The following is an 18,632-nucleotide window of genomic DNA, read 5'->3' on the forward strand; positions in this document are numbered from 1 at the left end:
GCCAGGGCGAGTCTACCAGAATTGAGAAGTCTACCTGGGCAGAGGCATGAACTCCCAAGCCGAGAACTTCTCTCGTGTCCTATCAGACTCTCGCTCTATAAGCCAGTTTAAAAGAAGGGAAATCAAAGGCTGTATCCCTAAAACTCCTCCTGGTGCAAAAACCAGTCGCCTAGCCAACGTAACGCTCTCTAGGAGAGCGAGAGAGCACTAGCTTAACAACAACGGCTTCGAAGTAGCTAGGCCTAGTGTAAGTTCTGACGTTAGGCGAACAAGGAGCAGCAGTTACAAGATCCGGACGAAGATCCTTAAAAAAATCATCATGATTTAATTAAAGTCCATAGGAGGCTAAGCAGCTTAAGGCTCCTCTCCAAATGACAGAGTCCTCAAAGGAATATCAGTAGGAGGGAGAACAGCACTTTCTCATCTACAGGAACCTTGTCCGAGAAAAGCTAGGTTATCTCAGTGAGGGTCTCACTGGTGCATTAGCTGCAGACCAGAAGGCAACGTTATGTAACTGCTTGACAGTCTGTGAACTGTCAAAAACTGAACTGTCAACCACAACAGGTGCGTGAGGACATACAGCACTGGTGCATTAGTAGCAGACCAGAAGGCAACGTCATGTAACTGCTTGACAGTCTGTGAGCTGGCAACAACCATAGCTGTGTGGGGAAGCCTCTACTCCTGACTGACTAGTCTGCTGCGGGCGAGTAGCGGTAACCACAGTGGGTTGCGGAGGTTGAAGCACAGCGTCAAAACAAATCAACTTAACTCCACCCTCCTGTTGTTGTGGTAACTCGCGAACGTCAACGGAGGGTAGCGTGCGTCTGTGAACGTCAACGTGCGGCTGGCAGGGTACACTGCGCATGGGTGGTGGAACTCTCACAGGCGGAGTGCGGGAGCAGGTAGCGTCAGCGTCTACTGTACGCACAACCGTGGTTGGTTGTAGGCTAACGGGTGCAGCGTCAACCTTCTCCGCACGATACTCCTGCATAAAAGATGCTAACTGTGTCTGCATAGACTGTAGCAAAGACCACTTAGGGTCTACAGCAGCAGGTGCGGCAACAGACGGTGTTACTGCCTGTTGCGGTACCGCTTTGCCTCTCTTAGGAGGTGTGCAGTCATCGGAAGACTGCAGCGAGTCCGAACTGACCCAGTGGCTACACCTGGGCCGTTGGACTTGCGCGGAAGGGACCGACTTGCGCTTAATAAGCTGCGAGACCTTGGTCCAAGGTTTCTTACGAGAAACCTCTTCCGCAGACGAGAAGTAAATGGGCTCTCTCGTCTTTGTGTGGGTGGGGCGATCTTGGGTAGATACGCCCGAAACCACGGAGGGAAAACGTCTGTTCGTTGATCAAGGCCTGACGAACCCATAAGTCGTTCGACATTACTTCTCCCCTGGGCTTGGGAGCTTGCAAGAGGTCCCGGACTAGGTGAACGACAGGCACGAACAGACGAACCCTCGGACGCAACACTGTAACACTTTGCGCATATCACTTTATCACTTCGATTTTCTGTTTTGCACTTATTTCACTGAAATCGAAACTTTTACTGATTTCTACCTGAAACACGCAATCCTACCCTTCATTAAAAGGTAGTAATTGCGAAAACAGTCGTATAATGCAACAGAAAACATATATAAAGATAAAGAATTCAGTGGCTGGGAAAGACACTAAACACTAGTTCAAATAAACTACGTTTACAATCTCTCACCGCACATAGCCTGGGGACAAGAATAAAACCCTAGAAACGTTTTACCTTCTTCCCCGTACAGCGACTAGGGAGGAGAGTAACACGAGAACAACGTTACCCGCTTGAACGGAACGTTTTTTCTCCTCTCTCTCCCTCCGTCTCTATCTCTCTCTCTCTTTCTCTCTTGATTTCGCACCTGAGATTGGAGCCCAATTATATATCGTCAAAACATGTTATTTGGCTAAAGGAAAAAACTGAAAGGTTTTCCAAATAAAAAGTTCCTTTAATTTAGAATTTAAACCATTTAAGCTAAGAAAGAATGAACGAAACGTCAGAATCGGTTTACTCTTACTGCAAAGTGAAACCGTGATACACTCTCTCTCTATCGTAACGATAGAGCGCATGTTGAACGTCCTGAACGTCAACAACTGCGTAGTCTAAAAAACTAAACGTTAGTTCATCTTGGAAAACAGTACGAGACTATCAAAGAAATTCTTTCATAAAACATTAAATTTAAAAAGTTTTAAATTCTTTAAAGGCTAAATACGATATAACGGGCTCAACGTTGATTAACTTCGGTTCCAAGTTAGGACCGCCTACTATCAGGAAAGGTCGCATATAAACAAAACATAAAAATTTATTTTTATATGTTTATAATAAATGGAAAGTTAATCGAAGAGGCCTAATAAAGGCGGAGAGATATAAAATATATAGATCTATAACGTGTTAAGCAAAATTACTAAAAACCTAAACACACTTCCGTCTAAGGGAAGGGTCGGCCATTTAAAAGTGAAAGAGAGTCCATACTCTCTTTGTCACCATAATTAAATCTATCCAAAACGAGTTCAAGTTTTGAGATGAAGATAAAATCCCTGCATAGCGAAAGCTCAAAACTGGAATAGTGTACTTCACCAAATAGTTGTGAAAACAAATCCAGTTAGTAACAGCGTATTTAGTAGGTCTTGCCAGTGGCACGACAGAGAGAAAATTGGTTCTGTGTTGACATGGAGTACTTGAGTACCTGCTCGACAGATGGCGCAGTTGATGTACACCCCCACCTGTATAGCGATCGCTGGCGTATTTTGTCCTTAGGTTTTTCTGTCGGGCAGCAGAGCTGACAGCTATATGATCACCGGCTAAGTTTAATATTGAAAAACTGTAGTACAGTACTTACTATACTATTTTGTTACTAATTTTTAATATGTATATAAAATTTTGATGTTTTTACCTGGGGTTTTGCACGCATTAGCTATTCTATTGCCCACCATACGACATTTTCACTATACGATACCAACTCCGGAACGGATTAATGTCGTATGGCGGGGGTCTACTGTACCTGTTTAGAATAAAGACATTCAAAACTGACCTCCATCCCCACTCCCACAGGCCTTGGGTACTAGGAGCAACCTACTGTAAATCACTGGGAGGAATCTAAACCCTCCTCTATCACATTTTTCTCTGAAAGTTTTGTAATCTGAAATTTCAAAAGGAGAGCTTTGGCTTGGCTGAATTGTTTAGATGAGTTGGAAATGGAAAGGATACTTAGGACAAGGAAGGATTTGAAGACAAGAGGAATTCAATAACCCTCTTTTACCAAGGATCACATACATATACCAAGGCACTTCCACCAATTTTGGTGGGTAGCCAACATCAAACAAATGAAAAAAAGGGGACCTTTCCTCTCTACGTTCCTCCCAGCCAGACAAGGGACTCAACCGAGTTCGGCTGGTACTACTAGGGTGCCACAGACCAGCCTCCCCCGTTATCCACCACAGATGAAGCTTCATAACGCTGAATCCCCTACTGCTGCTACCTCCGCGGTCATCCAAGGCGACCGGAGGAAGCAGCAGGGCCTACTGGAACTGTGTCACAATCGCTTGACATTCATTCCTATTTCTAGCACTCTCTCTTGTCTCTCTCACATCTATCCTCCTATCATCCAGAGCTTCCTTCACTCCATCCATCCACCCAAACCTTGGCCTTCCTCTTGTACTTCTCCCATCAACTCTTGCATTCATCACCTTCTTTAGCATACAGTACAGCCATTTTCCATTCTCTAAACATGGCCAAAACACCTCAACACATTCCTATCCACTCTAGCTGCTAACTCATTTCTTACACCCGTTTTCACCCTCACTACTTCGCTCTTAACCCTATCTACTCCAGATACACAAGCCATACTCCTTAGACACTTCATCTCAAACACATTCAATTTCTGTCTCTCCGTCACTTTCATTCCCCACAACTCCGATCCAGACATCACAGTTGGTACAATCACTTTCTCCTACAGAACTCTCTTTACATTCATGCCCAACCCTCTATTTTTTACCACTCCCTTTACTGCTCCCAACGCTTTGCATCCTTCATCACTCTCTGACGTACATCTGCTTCCACTCCACCATTTGCTGCAACAACAGGCCCCAAGTACTTAAACTGATCCACCTCCTCAAGTAACTCTCCATTCAACATGACATTCAACCTCGCACCACCTTCCCTTCCCATACATCTCATAACCTTACTCTCACCCACATTAACTCTCAACTTCCTTCTCTCACACACACTTCCAAATTCTGTCACTAATCGGTCAAGCTTCTCTTCCACGTCTGCAACCAGTACAGCATCATCCGCGAACATGAACTGATTTACCTCCCATTCATGGTCATTCTTGTCTACCAGTTTCAATCCTCGTCCAAGCACTCAAGCATTCACTTCTCTCACAATTCCATCAACATACAAGTTAAACAACCATGGCAACATCACACTTCCCTGTCTCAGCCCCACTCTCACCGGAACCCAATCGCTCACTTCATTTCCTATCCTAACACACGCTTTACTACCTTTGTAGGAACTTTTCACTGCTTGCAATAACCTTCCACCAATTCCATATAACCTCATCACATTCCACATTGCTTCCCTATCAACTCTCTCATACACTTTCTCCAGATCCATAAACGCAACATACACCTCCTTACCTTTTGATATATATTTCTTGCATATCTGCCTCACTGTAAAAATCTGATTCATACAACCCCTACCGCTTTTAAAACCACCCTGTACTTCTCAGATTGCATTCTCTCTTTTATCCTTAATCCTATCAATCAATACTCTACCATACATTTTCCAACTACCCTCAACAAACTAATACCCCTTGAATTACAACACCCATGCACATCTCCCTTACCCTTATATAGTGGTACAATACATGCATAAACCCAAGCTACTGGTACCACTGATAACACAAAACACATATTAAACAATCTCACCAACCATTCCAGTACAGTCACACCCTTCCTTCAACATCTCAACTCTCACACCATCCATACCAGATGCTTATCCTACTCTCATTTCATCTAGTGCTCTCCTCACTTCCTCTCTTGTAATCTCTCTCTCATTCTCATCTCCCATCACCAGCACCTCAACACCTGCAACAGCAATTATATCTGCCTCCCTATTATCCTCACCATTCAGTAAACTTTCAAAATATTCCGCCCACCTTTTCCTTGCCTCCTCTCCTTTTAACAACCTTCCAATTCCATCTTTCACTGTATCTTCAATTCTCGAACCAGCCTTCCTTACTCTCTTCACTTCTTTCCAAAACTACTTCTTTTTCTCTTCATATGAACAACCCAATCCCTGACCCCACCTCAGGTCAGCCGCCCTCTTTGCCTCAGTTACCTTGCACTTTACTTCCACATTTTTCTCTCTATATCTTACATACTTCTCTACACTATTACTATGCAGCCATTCTTCAAATGTCCTCTTTATCTCTTCCACTTTTACCACGGATAGGACTAACAAATTGGGTTGAAGAATTTCCCAAAACTGATGAAAGTTGGAAAGCATTTCCCCCTTATCAGGACCCCTATCAAGGCCTATAGGGTAGGACCGTCATTGTGTTCTTCTATAAGATTGATAAGTCCTGTTGGCACTGACTGGACAGTCTCTTTGAGCAAAACCCAGAGGGCCTAACACTGTTCAAATAAGACTGCATAGGAGTAATATAAACAGAAACTTGAGAAGTAGTTACTGAACAGCAGGAAGAAGGCCTACATTAAAATTACCTCATTGCATCACTTTATGTTCTAAAGGCTACCTGAACTGCTACATTATCAATCCTTTCTTAAGCCAATATGGGCCCCAATATATGAGAAGAAATTAGATTGAGTTTCTGCATATCAGATATAACCCAACCACAGAGCACAGCTTTCTCCAACATTTAACAACAAAATTCACAAATACTGCAATAGCCTACAGAGACCCATCCAAAATACTTTAATCTAAGTAGGTTAAATAAGGATCCAGGTGGTAGTAGGTTGGCCAGGGCACCAGCCGCCCATTGAGATACTACCGCTAGAGTGTTGTGGGGTCCTTTGACTGGCCAGATAGTACTACATTGGATCCCTCTCTCTGGTTACGGTTCACTTTCCCTTTGCCTACGCATACACCCAATAGTCTGGCCTTTTCTCCTCTGTACTCATACACCTGATAACATTGAGATTACCAAACAATTATTCTTCACCCAAGGGGTTAACTACTGCACTGTACTGTAATTGTTCAGTGGCTACTGTACTTTCCTCTTGGTAAGGGTAGAAGAGAGACTTTAGCTGTGGTGAGCACCTCTTCAAGAAGAAGGAAACTCCAAAATCAAACCATTGTTCTCTATTCTAGGGTAGTGCCATAGCCTCTGTACCATGGTCTTCTACTGTCTTGGGGTAGAGTTCTCTTGCTTGAGGGTACACTTAGGCACACTATTCTACCTAATTTATCTTCCTCTTGTTTTGTTAAAGTTTTTATAGTTTATATAAGAAATATTAATTTTAATGTTGTTACTGTTTTTTAACAAAGTTTATTTTTCTTTGTTTCCTTTCCTCACTGGGCTATTTTCCCTATTGGGGCTATGGGCTTATAACATCCTGCTTTTCCAACAAGGGTTGTAGCTTAGCAAGTTATAATAATAATATGCAAATTTTTCAGCCATGAATCGAAATAAACTCTGTAGATTCTGCAAATAACACTTCAACTATACTTTCTATTCTATAACCAAGAATATATTTCTTTAGTCAATAAATGTGAAAAATCTCAATTCAAGGTCTTGTTGTTAACGTCAATAATGAATTCGAGAGAACTTGCTTGTTTAAGGGCAATAATGAGGTTGGGCAAGTGATTTGTTTTGTAAATGAATGCACACTTTTGCAGAAGATAATTTCTTAACAATAGATGGGAAGCATAATTAGAAAGCTTATTTCCCACCTGGCACAACAATTTATTCACCATCCACAGAAAAACTAGGAAGCTTCGAAGTACACATAGTTCGTCTTAGAAGTAGCAGCATTCAATGACGTAAGAGAATAAGAATATCAGCACTTACCTGGACGAATCTATTTGGATACAATTCTGCAATAAGTTTCCTCAAAGGCCATCCATCTCAGAATCCAGGAGTTATATACAGTTAACCAGTCCACTCAATGCTTAGGTTTTGCAATACAGCACTGTATAAGGGCCTGAAGTAATTTGAGAAAGCGAAGCTCAAGGAAAGGATACTGACTAGACAATAAAGCACTGTATACCAACAGTGACTGACTAGTGGACCAGATCCACTAAGCACAACTTGAGGAGTAAGCCTAGGATTTGAAGCAGGGCAGGTTAAGTTAGGATCGCCACCTTTGCTTGATGATTCGCTGGCCTTTTGTGTTTGCACTAGCAGAAAAATCAGTAAAAATCTCATGAATCTAATTATCATCATTTCCTGCAAGCTTGTTAATAGCTGTTATGACATCCTCGCAAGAAATCATGGAGAAGCCAGAAGAAAAAAGCCCCTGTGGTATACAATTAACAAGTTTCTACTACAACTTCCTATAACCCAAAATCTCAATCTGGCGTGCAAGTAGAGTTGTGCACTTGTACCTGATGAGAAAATTGAATGATAAGGGATATGGTTTACCCATGAAGTAGTATTGCACTTCACTGCCATAAGATAACAATACCACACTAGCGGGGCAGGGCTATTACAAGGAAAGAAGATGGGAAATTTTTAGTTTAAGGGTAGATAAAAATCTAACCAACTTCAAATGCCCGGGCAGGTTCATAGAAATGATTTAGAATTGGGTTATGCAATACTTACCTGGCCTTTTGAGGGACTTTCCTGTGCAGTCATTATCTGTAGGGTTGTTGTTTTCCCTGCACCATTAGGACCAAGTAAGCCAAAAACCTGTCCTGACTTGACTTCCAAAGAAACGCTCTTCAATGCTACAAAACTACTGTCATCTCCATTTGAGCGTTTAAATGGATTCTTCTCTTTTCCTTTTAAATAGACTTTGCCTAAATCCTAGGGAAGAAAAATCAGTTGTAAAAATTTAATTAAACCTTATATTGTATTTATTCCATAAAACACCAAAAAATACTCTTTTGACTAACCTTGTACACTAAATAACTTGTAGGTAAATGTTCTGTATAAAGTTATTCCACAATATCAGAAACTTATCACTTATTTCATCAAGAGTATTTTTCACAATATTTCAAAATGTAACCAAATTGTATCTCACATAAATTAGTACAGGAGGCGTCTCTCCTACATCACGTAATGCTTGAGACACCACCGCACGTTCTGAACACACATCGTCATCTTCCCCAGAAGGCGCCTCAATACCCATCTCCCTATCTGGAACTGTTTTTGATGGCCCCTGGAAAGGAATTTCTGTCTAATAACAATAGCTTAAGTGAATAACTCATTATTCTTTATTTATAGATATCAAGCCATATCAAAGGATTTTTCACAGTTCAGACAATGCAGAGATCACATACCACAGAAGAGGTTAACATATAGAAAATTTTCATTATCTATATGTACCATACATATAAAAAAGGAAAAAAAAGGAAATGTGACTCACCTTTATCCAAAAGGCTTCCTTCCAATTTCCTCCCAGCTTAAGAGCATCTGCTAATCTCAGCAGGATGTAATACAGGGGAATGTCAACCAAAATCATAATAAACATGATGATGATCTCAGTGTTCAAGTAATCACTAGCTTCAGGAATAGAACATGTAGGATCTGCTGAACAAATTATATAAACTCTGTTTACGTAATATAAAATACCAAACGGTATATAATGCGGTATTAAGATTGTCAGAGCGATGTGTGTGTAGAAAGCTGGATTCTCATCGCTTGAAAAGCTATCAATTTTCATATCAACCACAGCTACAGCAGTATAACCAATAAAACCAATTGTGGTGGCCATGCTTGGGTAAAATTGTCGGGCTGTCTCACTTTTGTCAAAAATATAACAAAAGACAGATGAATATAAAAGTGCACAAGGCATGTACATCAAGTATAGCAGAGCAATGACAGCAAATGCAGCTGGAACTGTCAGCGAAGAGAGGTTAAATGCAGCTATGATTATTAGTAGCCCAATGTAGTTTATGATATACATCACCATCATCACGCACAATACAGAGAGAAAATACATGTGGAAGCCAACACCATTTAATCGGAGGAGATCTCGTATCTTTGTCTGAAAAAAAAAATGAAATAATTTGGTTTTGCTTTAAGCCTACAATACTCTTATAATACCAATGTGTAAATAAAGTTTTATACAAAAGATATACAAGAGTTGATAATAAAATAGATAGGTATAACTTTAAATATGAAAAATATGCAAATAAATCCTCATCATTACAGATATCAGTTTTAATTTAATTGTTTGTTGGCTATTTTGCAAAAGATATCAAATAATTCTTGGGGTTTCTTTCATAGAAAATTTTTATGAAAGAAATGTGAAGGGAAATTACAGTTTATAAGCAGCTTAATTAATCTAAACCGTGCAGTACCATAATATGAAATGCAGTGAATATGACAAATTCGGAAATAATTTGTATTTTTCCTTAGCTAACACACAGCTGGAGTTATTTATTTGTATTATCTATCGGCAGAGCAAGAAGGTAGCCATTAGACTTTAATTGCTAAGTGGCAACCCTGCCTAACTGCTTAAGTGGGTAAGTTGGGGGTGGCTGGGGGTACCCAGCCGCCTCTATATATACTCTCACAGCTGTGAGAGACGTCACTTTTGATTGCAGGCAGGACTTCTGGGGAACCGGTGATGGCGGGCCAATTTATATAAATAACTCCAGGTTTCTATTAGAAGGGAAAAATACAAATTATCTACGAATTTGTCATTTGATCCCATACTAACAAACCTTCCGTTATTTATTTGGATGACTCACTCTTAGGTAGGTGGAAGTCCTAATTCTAGCATGGACATTGACCAAGTTTTATCTAGTACAGTATATAATTATGGTCTAGGGAAAACTTTGATACCTTGCTAAAATATACAAAGTGAGTATAATAGCGGCTTGTCCAATGCAGAGTAATGGTTTATTGTCTTGTATGAACCATCTGAGTTTATATAGGAAAAACAAGACGTATCCCACTGCTTACCTCGCAAAAAGCAATGGGGACGTGGACAGTATATAAATTCATAACTTATACTGGGCTACACAAGGGAAGTGATAATTACTTGCAGAGATTGAAGCCCAGCTTGCAGAGGGACCCATGGTGCTGTATCCCAAGGGAGGGGAAGACGAAGAAAGGAAAGCCAGACATTCTCTCATTCATCCCAGTCTTAACCCGGGAAACCAATGCCCTCAACCACCTGCTACTTGTCCATCAAGGAGCCTGAGGTATTTTTAAACCACTTGTTAAGCAGCCACCACAGGACCGATAGAGAACGTATCGAGTCTCCTGTGAGTCACGTCTTTTAGATAATGGGCTGTGAAGGTGGTCTGTCTTTTCTATACACCCGCTTGAAGTACTTGCAACACAGAGAAGATACATTTGAATGCCAAGAAAGTACCGATTCTCCTGTCATCATGGGCTCTAGGTCAGCGATCACTTGGCGGATCCAGGAGGAACCCGTGTTCTTAGTGATCCTACTCTTTACTCTCCCTGAGCTAACAAACAGGTGTTAGTTGGGGCTGTGTTGCTGCAGTGTGTTTAAGATAGTATCTCAAACTCCTCACTAGGCATAGTAACAACTGATCTGGGTCATTGGTTACAGAACGATGACTCGCAATCTGAAAGGGCCCGAATCTATGGTCCAGTAACCCCCAGATTTTGAGTCTTAGCAATAAACTCAGGGACGAAGCTGAGTGTCACTTCCTCCCATCCCCTTGAATGGGAAATGTCATATGAGAGGCCATGAAGTTCACTGACTCTCTTTGCCGAGGCTAAAGTGAGCAAGAATGCCGTCTTCAAAGTGAGGTTTTGGTCAGTTGCATGGCGTAAAGGTTCGTAAGGAGGTCATTTTAAGGATCTCAAGACCCGAAGCACGTTCCAAGGAGGAGGCCTAATCTCTGATAGAGGGCAAGTGATCTCATAACTACGTATGAGTAAAGAAAGCTCCAACGATGAGGAAATGTTAACTCCTTTCAGCTTAAAGGCGAGGCTTAAGGCTGAGCGATAGCCTTTCACTGCCGAGACGGAAAGAAGCTTTTCCTCCTGAAGTTATACAAGGAACTCCACTATTACTGCTGGAATAGTGGCATTGAGTGGAGAGATATTCCTTCCATGCCACCAACCACAGAATTCTCTCCCTTTTGCTTGGTAGACTGAGGCTGAGGACTTACGCAAGTAGCCGGACATTCTCTCCCCAACTTGTCATGAAAAGCCTTTCTGAGAGAGGAGACGCTGGATAGTCTCCAGGCACGAAGTCAAAGCGATTGCACTGCCCTGTGGAAGATGTTCGCGTGTGGTTGTTTGAGTAGATCTGGTCATGGAGGAAGCTCTCATGGTAGATCTATTAGAGGTTGCAGGAGGTCTGGAAACCACTCTGCATGATGCCATAGTGGAGCTACAAAGGCCATTATTAGATCTTTGGATGCTCTGATCTTGTTAAGCAGTCTTCTCATCAGACAAAATGAGGAAAAGGCGTACAGTACACGTCGATGTTGTCCCATCACTGTTGAAATGCATCTTGCCATAGAGCTTGAGGGTCCAGAACTGGAGAACTATACAGAAGAAGCTTGCTGTTCAGAGATGTTGCGAACAGGTCTACAGTAGGGGAACCCCACAAAGTCAGGACTTTGTTGGCTATCTGACGATTCAAAGACCATTCGGAGCCTACTATCTGAGTCGCTCTGCTGAGATTGTCCGCGGGCACATTTCTCTTGCCGGGAATGAAGCGAGCTAATAGACACCGAATGTTCTGACCATCTGAGGATCTTTACTGCAAGATGGCATAGAAGCTGCGAAAAGGTCCCGCCCTGTTTGTTTATGTAAGCCAATACTGTGGTGTTGTCGCTCATCAACACCACAGTGACCTACCAGCAACTGTTGGAACTGATGAAGAGCTAGGTAAGCTGCTCTCATCTCTAGATTTATGTGCTGGTACCTTTCTGACTCTGACCAAAGGCTGGAGATCGTATGGTGCAGCAGGTGAGCCCCCTACCCTTCTTTTGATGCATCTGTGAAGAGCATCAAATCCGAAGGAGGAATGAGAAGAGTCTGGCCTCGTCGAAGATTCTCGTCTGCCATCCACCAATGCAAATTCGTCACCTGATCCTGAGTTATGGGAACTCGGGTGTCCGGTGGGTCGGAGTGTTGATTCCACACAGACTTCAGCTGCCATTGCAGGGATCTTATCCTGAGGCGGCCATTTGGACCAGATGGATGAGAGGTTGGATGGCCTAACAGACTCGACCAACGAGAGGCCAGAAGAACTTCTTTTCTGAGGAAGGGCTTGGCCACTTCCTTCAGCCTGTGTACTCTTCTGTTCGATGGGAAGACTTTCTCTTGGACAGTGTCTATAATCACATCGAGGTATACCAGCCTTTGAGAAGGTTGCAGTAATGACTTCTCATGATTTATGAGGACCCCCATATCCTGACAAAACTCGAGAAGCATGTTTCGGTGACGAAGAAGGGTTGTCTCTGAGTCTGCTAGGATCAGCCAGTCGTCCAGATATCTGAGAAGATGGATGCCGTTCCTGTGAGCCCAAGATGACACTAGGGCGAACACTCTGGTTTTTAAAGGAAATACTTATTATAATGTTGTTACTATACTTAAATATTTTATTTTTCTTTATTTCCTCTCCTCACTGGGCTATTTTCCCTGTTGGGGCCCCTGGGCTTATAGCATCCTGCTTTTCCAACTAGGGTTGTAGCTTAGCATTTAATAATAATAATAATAATAACTGAGGAGCTGTCGCGAGACCGAAGCATAGAACCTTGAACTGGTATGTCTTTTCCTCGTGTATGAATCTTTGATAATTCCTTGAAGACGGATGGATTGGGATCTGGAAGTATGCGTCCTTCAGATCCCTTGAAGACGGATGGATTGGGATCTGGAAGTATGCGCCCTTCAGATCCAGAGGGCACATGGAGTCCCTTGGACGAACCGCTCGAATGACGGTGTCTATCGTCTCCTTTCCGAACTGAGTCTGTTGCACAAACTTGTTCAGAGGAGAGAGATCGATGACTTGTCTCCAGCCTCCATTCATCTTTTTCACCAGAAAATTCTACCGTAGAAGCCTGGGTACCCATCTGCAACCTCTTGGATAGTGCCCTTATGCAGCCATAGTCTGGACTTCGGCCCTGAGGGACAGCTCCTTTGCGGATTCTTTCGCAAAGATGCTTAGATGCACTGGATCTCGAGTCAGAGCAGGGAGAGAATGAATGAACGGGACACGATACTCTTAGCGCGATCACTTAGACCGTCCAGAGTTCCGCCCTGTGGAGCTGCCACCTCTGCCAGCGGCGCTGTAGGCATCCTCCAACAGGTGGTAGGTGATGAGGAATGCCATTCCTACAGGGAGTGACCACCTCCTTTTCCTCCCTTCTTTCCTCTGAAAGACTGGGTACCTTTTTGACCTTTTATTATTATTATTATTATTATTATTATTATTATTATTATTATTATTATTATTATTATTATTATTACAGTACTTGGAAAAGCAGAATGCTATAAGCCCAGGGGGTCCAACAGGGAAAATAGCCCAGTGAGGAAAGGAAACATGGAAAAATAAAATATTTTGAGAAAGTGAATATCTCCTACATCAACTATAAAAAACTTTAACAAAACAAAAGGAAGAGTAAAAAGATAGAATAGTGTTGCCTAAGTGTACCCTCAAGCAAGAGAACTCTAACGCAAGACAGTGGAAGAACATGGTACAAAGGCTATGGCACTACCTAAGACTAGAGAACAATGGTTTGATGTTGGAGTGTCCTTCTCCTAGAAGAGCTGCTTACCATAGCTAAAGAGTCTCTCCTACCCTTACCTAGAGGAAAGGTGCCACTGAACAATGATAGTACAGTACCCCTTGGATGAAGAAGAATTGTTTGGTGTTGTCAGGAGAATATGTAAACACTATTTGGCGTGCGAGTAGGCAAAGGGAAAATGAACCATAACCAGGGAGAAGAATCCAATGTAGTACTATCTGGCCAGTCAAAGGACTTCATAACTCTCTAGTGGTAGTATCTCAAGCCACCCATTGAGATTGATTGATTGATTGATTTAATGCCTGAAAACTTTAAATCAATCAATCAATCAATCTCAATGGGTGGCTGGTGCCCTGGCCAACCTACTACCTATATGGGCCACTTACACAGCTTTGAAGGTCCGGAGGACCTAGAAGTTGATGGGTGTTAAGAGGAAGGCACTTGCTGAGTCCGAGAAGACTGGGAAGGTCGACCATAGGGCCTCAAAGTCATGGCCCTATGGAGGAGAGAATCGTTCGACGATTTCCTCCATCGCTCAGCATCCCTCTCTATCTCTTCCAGAACGAAGAGAGAAGAACCCTCAAGGACGGAGTTCCTCAACCAGGAGACTTCCACCTTCGGCACCTGGTTATGGAACTTCCTGATGATGGTATCCCTTCTCTTGGGTATAGCATTCGCCCACAGGTTGATGATGTGATGCAACAAGAACTCAAGAGTTCGGGTACCAGACACCAGTTATGACTCCAAAGTCTTCCTGGCCGACTCCTTCGAAAGCTCATAGGAGCGGACCATGAAGCCCAAGGATCCTACCCATAGATCAAGCCACAAAGCAGCCTGCATGGCATACTTCGCGCTTCTCTCTATGTTCAGGAGCTCAACTGCCAAGAGGGAGGTCCTCAGTGGGAGAGGGTTTGAGTAGGGACACCCTTCGTTAGAGATTATACCGAAGGTTCGAGGGACATGGTGGAATGAGGTTCCCCTTCGATCTCGTAATACTTCCTTTGTAAAACAAAAGGAAGTGGAAGGGACCGACAGGAGCAACCTGTCCTCAAGGAACTAGAAGTTCCAGCTATCTGGCGGCTGTCAAGCCCTTAGACCAGGGAAAGCGGCACTGGATCTGGAAGACTTCTGGGTCTCGAATATCTCATCGAGAACAATATCCTTCCCCTCCTGGATGGTGGAACCAGGAGTAGACAGCCTATTGATGGCCCTCATACAAGCGAGAACCTGCCAAAAGGTATGCTCCGATTCATGTCTCTCTTGTTCCGAGTGATAGTTCGGACTGGCTGCTTTTGGAAGATTCTCCAGGCTCACATCCAGAATCTGGGGTAGGTCAGGGTCGTCAACTGCATCACTAGAGGGACCTGCCACAGGGGACCTTCTTTGTGCCTCAGCCATACGAGCTTCTCTTGCCGCAGCGTTTTTGGGTTTCGTCTAGGAGTCCTTCGATTCCCTCCGCAAAAGACGTTCCTCCGCGGTCTTAGAAGGGGGAACTTGCGAGGTTTTCGAGGCCCCCGACGAAGCTTTGGCAACAGGAGCTGAAGGCTCCTCCTCTGGAGAAGGTAAGGGAACCAGATGTTGGTTCGGAGGCACTATCTCAATCTCTTGATGATTGAAGGGATGGATGGTTATTTCCCCGGCGCAAGGTGGAGTTACGACTCTCATTCTCCTTTTCTGTCTCTTAGTTATGAACTCTCTTACCTTCACCGGGGTAAAGGGTAGGTTGGCCATATAAGAGTCAGTTTGAGAACCTTCGGCACGGGATCGGAGTGGAGGTGATCTGCACGCTTTGTCTGCCGTTGCTCTCCTTCTAGGGTCTTGACTCCCAATGGATGAACTCGACGAGGATTCCAAGGGAAACCATGGGGTTACCTTGACTAGGACAGTCGGTGAAGGAACTTGTGATAAACTGAGTTATTACCAGTATTGACTACTGCAACTCTATCTACTACAATTTACCAAAAGTGCAACTTAAGAAATTACAAAACATAATAAACAGAGGAGCAAGACTGATAAAAGGTGTCCCACCTAGAGAAAAGATCACCCCTATACTAATCGATTTACACTGGCTGCCGATTAAAGCGAGAATTGAATTTAAAATATGTACAATAACCCACCAAGTTATCAGAATCGGGCATCCAAAATACTTAGGAGAATTGCTACATATTGCACAGCCAACAAATCGTGTCGACACGAGAATAGTTTGAGATGGCTTCAAACTATTGGAACCTAGATATATGTCTACTGTAGGCTCCAGAGCCTTTAAATATGCGGCCCCGAGACTATACAATAAGTTCCCATGAAACATTCGAATGATTGAAGAGATTAAGGCTTTCAAGAGGAAACTGAAGACTTTCTTATTTCATGAGTCTTTTGACAGTGACGATTTAACAATAAATGAAGAATATGAGATATGAAACGTTAAATACTCTGAACGAATGAGATAAAACGACAGTGGAGGTCCTGTAGAGAGTGGGGTTCCCCTGCTGTACGGGACCGGAAAAGCAGCCATCAAAGTAAAGTAAAGTACTGTACTGTACTTATGTAATAGTGGTTTTCTGTCTTTTCCATTAAGTTTTATATAACTATGAAGACTCTTCTGTATTTAGTCTTATATAACCATAATGTTACTTTTTTCCAAGGTAAATACACAAGGTTTTTTGAGTTGCATAAGGAAATAATATACAGGTTCTGGGAGCCTCATTAATGCATAAGGAAATAATATACAAGGTCTGGGAGCCTCATTAATGCATAAGGAAATAATATACAGGGTCTGGGAGCCTCATTAATGCACAAGGAAATAATATACAGGGTCTGGGAGCCTCATTAATGCATAAGGAAATAATATACAGGGTCTGGGAGCCTCATTAATGCATAAGGAAATAATATACAGGGTCTGGGAGCCTCATTAATGCATAAGGAAATAATATACAGGTTCTGGGAGCCTCATTAATGCATAAGGAAATAATATACAAGGTCTGGGAGCCTCATTAATGCATAAGGAAATAATATACAGGGTCTGAGAGCCTCATTAATGCATAAGGAAATAATATACAGGGTCTGGGAGCCTCATTAAGAGTGCATTCATTATTCACCATAAATAATGTTACTTTTTTCCAAGGCAAAGATACACAAGGTTTTTCTAGTTGCATAAGGAAATAATGTATGGGTCTGGGAATCTCATTAAAAGTGCATCCATTATTCAAGGTTTTTACTTTTTTGCTACTGTGTGTTACCTGATCCTTGCAACCAATAATACATTGAAAATACATGTACTGTACACTATTTTTAAGTTTGTAGACGAAAACCTTCCAAGAAATATATGAATATCTCATATAAACCTAATTCACAGATATACGCATATTGGTAATTAAGTTTACCAGTACTGGAATACAACTGTTATTAATCAGAATATTTCTATTGCCTAACACATTTGTTTACGAAGATGACTCAGCACACCCTCATTACCTCATTACTGAAAAATAATGTTATTAAAGTTTAAGGCAGCCAAGAAAAGGTAGGCTGGTAGCTTGTACAGTATTTTATTTCTCTGGTTACAAATTTTATTTTTCCAAAGACCTAATAAAACTGGCGTATTTTTATTTCATTTCATCACTTATTGTTAAAAGGAGTATTCTTTTGATATTAGCAAAAATATATTTTCCTTTTCCTTTGCCTTTCCAGGTGCTCCTTGATACAGTATTGTATGGGATTGCCTTAGGTCACTTCATTCAGCAAGGCTTTATTTATGTCAGTAATCCCTCATGCACTCCAGAGCCCCAACAAGAACCTTCTGGCTGTGTACTTGGTATGCAATAAGAAGGCATGGTCAATGACCAACCTTCTCATGATTTGATTTCACCACTGCTTCCTACCGCAGATTCAGCAGTACAGTATCTCCAACTGCTATTGTTGGACTTTTTCAAGGTCCTGCTAAACCCTTGACATTGTTCACAAACACCCACAATCTAAGCAAGTTCCATTCAAGTTTTTTTTTTTTTTTTTTTTTTTTTTTTTTTTTTTTTTTTTTTTTTTTTTTTTTTTTTTTTTTTGCTGCGAGTTCCACATCACTTATCCCGCGAATGAACCCACCCTGGGGTCATTAAGAAATTGAAAACCTACTACAGCAAATGTGTCACAGCCAAACTCCTATCAGCCATGCATGATGATTCTGACCTGGAAATTATGCAACACTGGAAGAGTTTCACTATTGCCAACAGCCTCTCTGTGGAAAATTTCAAGGAGGTAAAGTTGTGTCTCGCCTGATTGTGTGTAGAACTTCAATGATTCGGCCCTGACTATGCCTTCAATTAGAAAGTGAAGGTCATGGCACAGGCACCGAGTGACCATTAAAGGCTTCCAGGATGTGGCTGAGGGCATCTTGGAAATGCTTGAAAGGTATGCTGCTCAGCTGATGGAAGAGGAGTTTGAGGGGTTGGTACGGTTAGCAAGTAAAGTAAAGGAAGAAAAGAGACTAAGAAAGGGGCAGTGAAGAACATAGCATCAAACTCAACAAGTTACGGGGAGATGTCACAGCAGCTGGAAGCATTGAAAAATATTGTCTAAAGTATGGACATGTGCATGGTGCATTCCCTCAAGTTCATGCATGCAATAGATGAATCATTTGCTCTGTACAAAAACATCCTTGAGAAAATTAAGAGGAAGAGAAAACAGCTCCTCATTATAATGTTCTTCAGCACGCAAAGAAATAAAAATGGTCAACTCAGCACCCCGTA

The 18,632-nt window shown here is 42.2% G+C and overlaps 1 protein-coding gene across 2 annotated transcripts in view; it reads right to left on the minus strand.

Moving 5' to 3' along the window:
• LOC137638641 (cholesterol transporter ABCA5-like) overlaps nucleotides 1–18,632 on the minus strand; it is a 269,061-nt gene that overhangs the window by 99,726 nt on the left and 150,703 nt on the right. For both annotated transcript variants that reach the window (XM_068370905.1, XM_068370904.1), the window contains exons 24-26: nucleotides 8,577–9,197; nucleotides 8,232–8,369; nucleotides 7,811–8,014 (exon numbers count right to left, since the gene is read on the minus strand). In XM_068370905.1, coding sequence (XP_068227006.1) covers nucleotides 7,811–8,014; nucleotides 8,232–8,369; nucleotides 8,577–9,197 — 963 coding nt within the window. The remainder of the gene's footprint in view (nucleotides 1–7,810; nucleotides 8,015–8,231; nucleotides 8,370–8,576; nucleotides 9,198–18,632) is intronic.

Source organism: Palaemon carinicauda, chromosome 3 (assembly GCF_036898095.1).
Source record: "Palaemon carinicauda isolate YSFRI2023 chromosome 3, ASM3689809v2, whole genome shotgun sequence".
Classification (NCBI taxonomy): Eukaryota; Metazoa; Arthropoda; class Malacostraca; order Decapoda; family Palaemonidae; genus Palaemon; species Palaemon carinicauda.